General features: G+C 48.1%; 1 protein-coding gene across 1 annotated transcript in view; it reads left to right on the forward strand.

Moving 5' to 3' along the window:
• Positions 1-302: 302 nt before the first annotated feature.
• LOC104943561 (piezo-type mechanosensitive ion channel component 2-like) overlaps positions 303-5961 on the forward strand; it is a gene marked incomplete at both ends in the record, with an annotated part of 15451 nt that continues 9792 nt past the window's right edge. The window contains one exon of the mRNA XM_010769013.1: positions 303-571. Coding sequence (XP_010767315.1) covers positions 303-571 — 269 coding nt within the window. The remainder of the gene's footprint in view (positions 572-5961) is intronic.

Below are 5961 nucleotides of genomic sequence, written 5' to 3' on the forward strand. Positions count from 1 at the left end.
TTTACAACTGCTAAGAAAGTATAGGAAGGGGTCTCAACGTTCAAATAATAGGCCAAATCTCAACAGCAGTCATTTGATCAGTTTCTAATTTATTTCATTTATTAATAGAATATGTTGTGGTTCCAGAGTAGCCATTGAATGGTGGAAAATGGCTTGCTTATACATACAGTTTAACGTCAGGTAAGCAGGTTAAAGACATTCAGTCAGTCATTCAAGGTCCTCATAAGTGTAGAAATACAAATATGTATGTGTGAGTCTGCATGCGTGTGTGTGTTTGTAATAACTTCTCCACCTGTCTTCAGACTGGTGCACCAGGACGGCAGCCTGGCGGACCTCACCATGCTCAGCGCCAGCTCTGTGGAGACCACGATATCCAGAGAGGAGCCGCAGCAGGAGGAGGACCAGGAGGAGTGGAGGGGGGAGAAGGAGAAGGTCCTGGTGGTGATGGACGACACCGACATGACTGGAGAGAAACCAAGGACTTTCTCCGACAACCGGCAGTCGAGCACAGACGAGAGCCGGCACTGCAGCGCGGGAACCGAGCCGGAGCCGAGCACCGAGCAGAGCTCAGGTAGAATAGAATAGGATATATCTTTATTGTCATCATACAAAGTACAACATAATTTCTTTGGCATCTCTCACTGCAGTAAAAAATAGACACAATACATTACATGTTACTTGTTAGACACTTTTATCCAAAGCGACTTACATACTCAATACTGTGGGCAATCCCCACAGGAGCAATTTGGGGTGAATTGTCTCAGGGACACAACGACATGCTGACTGCAGAGGGGTTTGAACCTGTGACCCCCTGATCCCAACACCAAAGCTCTATCCACTGCGCCACACGACTCCTCGTGTACACAATAAATATATAAGAGTGGTAAAAGCAGAGCGATGACAGTGCAACGAGATGTCAATGTGCATATTTACACTTCTAAATATATATTAGTAAAATGGCCTTAAATATTTCTAAATAGTAGTGTGTGTGTGTGTGTGTGTGTGTGTGTGTGTGTGTGTGTGTGTGTGTGTGTGTGTGTGTGTGTGTGTGTGTGTGTGTGTGTGTGTGTGTGTGTGTGTGTGTCAGATGGAAGCTGTACCTCAGTCTGTTGGTGTGTGATTTTATTGTCCTGAACCGTTTGCCAGATGGAAGTACTCCAGTAACCGAAGTTCTTCGGTTACTGGAGTACTTCCATCTGGCAAACGGTTCAGGACAATAAAATCACACACCAACAGACTGAGGTACAGCTTCCATCTGACACACACACACACANGGACAGAGGGTGTCGTATTGTCATACTGATATTCTGTACAAACTGTGAAGTCCACTGAGACAAATGTAACATTTGTGATATTGGGCTATATAAATAAACATTGATTGATTGATTGATATCTATAAACGTAGCCGGCCCCTCGGGGCGGGCCTATCTGAATGCGTGTGCAAGCCCACCATATATAAGGCGGCCACACCTCCTGACTGTCATCCTACACCCTCTTCAGCGAGCGGCATAGGACAGACAGGGCCCTAAGTAGAGGGCTCCGCCTGTGCTTATATAACTAGGGTTACAATACGTAACCCCCCGTTATATCTTACACAGGCTCCGCCCTCTACTGGACTCTATAGGTACAGTGGGTGGAGCCCTGATGCATAAACGCCCTGTCGTCCAACAACATCGACCCATCACACTGCCCCTGACCGGCTTTTGGTTAACAGCCACTGCACCGTAACTTCTTCTCCTCCGGCTGTTACCGTGGAGAAGTCGGGGCCACAATTTACTTGGCTGGTAGAGAACACTCAGACACGCTTACCTCGTGAAGAGTGTGCATGGAAAATAGTGAGGAAGGCTCTCCCCGCCTGCACATAGGCACCATGTTTCCCGGGTCCCTAAGGAGCATGGGGAGAACGTAATTGCACCATGTCCCCTAAACTCACACACGCCTTGTGTAGAGTGTGCATGGACGATAGTGGAGAGTCCTCCAGCCCAGGGTTTCCGCTAGGATTTTTTCTCGCTGGTCAAATGTCCGGACAGAATTTATTTTACCGGACAAATTTGATACTTACCGGTCATGTTTCAATAATAATAATAATAAGAAGAAGAAGAATTGTGTTGCAGAGTTTCCGTTAGCAGGTAATTACCGGACTATAACAGGATATGGTGATGTTTAAAACTCAGTTAATGGGGTCATTTTTATATTGCTTCAGTTTAAAATCGTGACAGATCGAAAAAATTCAGATTCATTTTTCAATAAATTATTCCACAAACAACATCATTATTAAATTCAAACAAACTACTTGTAGTAAATGAAGTACATTATTCAAAAGTTTACATCAACTTTGAATAATAACACGGGAGAAACGGATCCTCTCTTTTCTCCTCTCCCTCTCTCCTGACAGCCCGTCAGTTTCTCATGCAGCTCGCTAAACAGTGGGCGGGGCTTCAGGTGATCATGCAGAGCTGCGTCAGCAGCTGATCTGATCTCTCTCTCTCTCATCCGGTTACACTTCACTCGCGTTTATGTCCATATCGATCAGATCCAGCTCTCCTGATCGGCCTTTATAGAGAGCACCGATCAAACTATTAAGAGTGAATATCGGCCGATAATGACCTGCGGGGTGGAAGAATAAAACAGTTTAACTGTATAGCCCTCGACCTGAACAAACTCCTTAGGTTCTTGGGAACAAAGGAGGGGTTCGGTCTGAGTGTCGCCCCACTACGGTCACCCCGGATCAAAAGGCAACTCGGGTGCACCGACAGAGCGGCCAGCTCGGATACTCCCCTGGCCGAAGTCAGGGCAAGCATCTCTAAAGTTTACTACTATAATCTCCTTCCTACCGGGGGGAATCTCTCTAACCGACCGACAGTGGCAATACGCAGTGCTGTGGAGTTACACGTTATCAGGGTAAACACGCGCACCAGCGATACACCACCACACACACCATTACTACCCCTTAACCTACGATCCCGACTGGAGGGAGACGGGGAGAGTAAAGGTAAAGTCGGTAAAATGACAGAAAAGTCTCAGCTCTCGTAACACCCGAGTTGGTCCCTCGTCAAACAGGAGTAATCTTGACAAGACTTACTTTTGGTCTCTTGTTTTCGTGACACCACATATGTTAACACTTACGGAAATATTGTCGACTCTTCTCTTTGTCTCGTTTTCTTTCTCCCTAAACAATCAGGTAAATAGTAAACCAACAATTATCACAAATGCGAAAAATTATGTGTAGGTATCGCGTTTACCTTTTAAGATTTGGTTCCCAAACTAAATGCTACTCTCCTATTTCTACGGTTATTTCTTAGTAAACTGATCAAAGAACGCCAAGAATGACAACATTCATGGATTCCTTACACTGTGTTCGAAACATTTATACATACCTGGTCATATGGACTACTATACGCCGATGTTTCTCGTAATATCGTATGCCTCGGTTTTACAGAACTATATATTCAGGTACCGACGGTACGGCCGCAATACCAATACCTAACCCGTGTTAAGGTATTCACGCCCTAGGCCGACACTCGCTCGTCTCACATAGCCGGTATAGTTTTTGACTTAGAAACTTACATCAAATAGTAAATAAGTCGGTCGGAAGAAGTACGAAATGTAGATGGTTGGATACGTCCTGGGATAAAAGTCCGTTTTAGAAGTTTTTTTCGGTGAAGGAGAAACCATAGTAACCACCATGGTAGAGGGAAAGAGAATAGGAGAAAAAGGTATAGTCAACAAAAATAAGTGAAACAAAATAAGTTATGTTAAAATGAAGTGAAACGGTAGGCTTTTAGAAATGACAGGAGGTGTGAGGGAAACAGAGAGGACGGAAAAGGTTCGACAAAGTACATGTCTGTCCATTGTTAGGTCCGAAAATGTACCTTCGTCAGTACATCTTCCCCTGGCATAGGAGTTATGTGGACAGGTTTCCAATAAATGCCACAACCTCGTTTTTTGTTTGGGTATGTGTGAGTGTCGTATCTAAAGTGTCAACGTGCCACCTCACCTCTTGGCCAGCTAACTGTTTACCCTGTCTAACTAGGTCACTTTGAGGTCAGCCACGTGTGACCTTTTGTACACACTTACAACCCTTATCACACAATTATAGAATGTTCCGAGGCGGGAGACCTGAGATACCATATGGAGAATTGGGTATGATACGCTCGTAAGTGGGATGACCCTATAGATATTTGCATCGGCCGGGCAGCCCGGCCCGGATGGACTTACACACGTTCGGGTGGCATATATTCCGCGCCGGTGCGGAGGACAGTAGGAAAAGAGAAGTCGCTCGCTCGTTGTTGGAGGTCCCCCCATCGATGACTCATGTTGTCTGATGGCAAACCGATGAGGGGATTAGGGGTTGGGCAAGTGTTTAAGTTCCAGTGTCGGCAAAGTCGGCGAAGGCGCTGGTACCGTACTCCCAAAACATTATGCTGGAGGTATCGGTACCGGTCCAGGTCCCTTCTCCGTTTGTGTCGGGTTAACTTAGGTTCACCTAACACCAGTAACTTCTTCTCCGTAAGGTATGGAGTGGTCGTCCACCCCCATAGACCCTTAAAAAGCGTTGCCACTGTCGAAACTGGTAGTACGTCTGAGACCCAGAGTACCGCCGACGAGTGGAGCACCATGGACGACCCTCAATGAATGAGCGGACCAAATCTCCACCAAAAGCCCGATAAGCAAATCTAGGTTGCTCCGTGTTTGGATACATCCTCAGGGCTTCTAGTGTGTGATACAGACCACTGGTAGGTGGGGGGGGGAGTCACCTCCGGTTGGAGGCTATGACCACAGGGGTTTCGTAGACGCCTCCCTTGAGGCGACCCCGCCCACTGGAAAGGATGCAGTGCGACAGTTCTACGTAGGCACTGTCCTACCCGCCTGGACGGTTCTCTCTCGATATCCACCACGACCGGAGACCTGTCTTTTGAGCCGTGAGTTGGACAGATCTCGATGCCCGTCTCAATGACGAGGATGTCGTGACGGTTGGGAAATGATGTCTCGTTTGCTACACGACCACTCCTCGCTGTTTGCGTGGTGTCACCGAATGTAGTTGTCCGTCCTGCCTCAGTCTAGGCGGCGGACAACATCGTGTCGCCTCTTGGACACCAACACCGGAGTCTCTTACAAAAATAAGCTTCCGGGGGGTGTAAGGCCCTGACCTCTTGTCCCGCCTGTCGAGTACAGTTCTCCGCCCGGGCGACGGTCTGCTTACCACCAAGAGGACCGAGCCGGCCTGTTAGGTGGGAACCCCACCTGTGCCAAACGTGTGCTCGGTACCGGTCTTCTATCGACGGAGAATGAAGAAAGGTGGCGACGCAGAGTAGAGGGGGAGGACCTCTCCCACCTCAGGCTCTTGTAGACAGTCAGTAGGATCGCCGGGGTCAGCGGCTAACGCGGCACCATGCGTCTCCACTGTGTCTACTACCACGGTCCAGCACTGCCAAGGAGTCCAAGACCCCCGCAACAGAGTCCTTCGTCCACGTTATCCCCGCAATGGGTGAGACCGGTTAGAGAGGTCCGAACCGAGGACTCTCCCTGTCCGATCTGCCCTCCCTGACAGCTGTTTCAATAAGTCTGATAGGTCCGTCGTCCTCGCCTAGGGTGGTGTCGGACAATGCTCCTGTTTCACCATACCCTAAGGCGTCGCCACCACACTTCTTTCCTCAGATCTCGGAGATAGTACATGTTAACACGAGATAAGACAGGTAAATGTCTATGACCACCTGTCCCGACGAGTAAGGTGTTAATTTCACATAGGTCGTCGGTAAAGCAGGACGGTACTCTCTAAACTGCCGTTCAGTCGAAGTCAGTCGGCGGATACTGCGCCAAAAAACGTCCAGTCTTTGGGTAACCACGTACGGAGGAGGGGTGTTACCCTAGACGGCAAACCACGAACTACCGAGACTCCGAGACAGTGTCTTGGTAAACTCGGAGACACTCGAGAGGAGGGACTTTCGTGACAGTAACTTT

Source organism: Notothenia coriiceps, unplaced genomic scaffold (assembly GCF_000735185.1).
Source record: "Notothenia coriiceps isolate Sejong01 unplaced genomic scaffold, NC01 NC01_scaffold00006226, whole genome shotgun sequence".
NCBI lineage: Eukaryota > Metazoa > Chordata > Actinopteri > Perciformes > Nototheniidae > Notothenia > Notothenia coriiceps.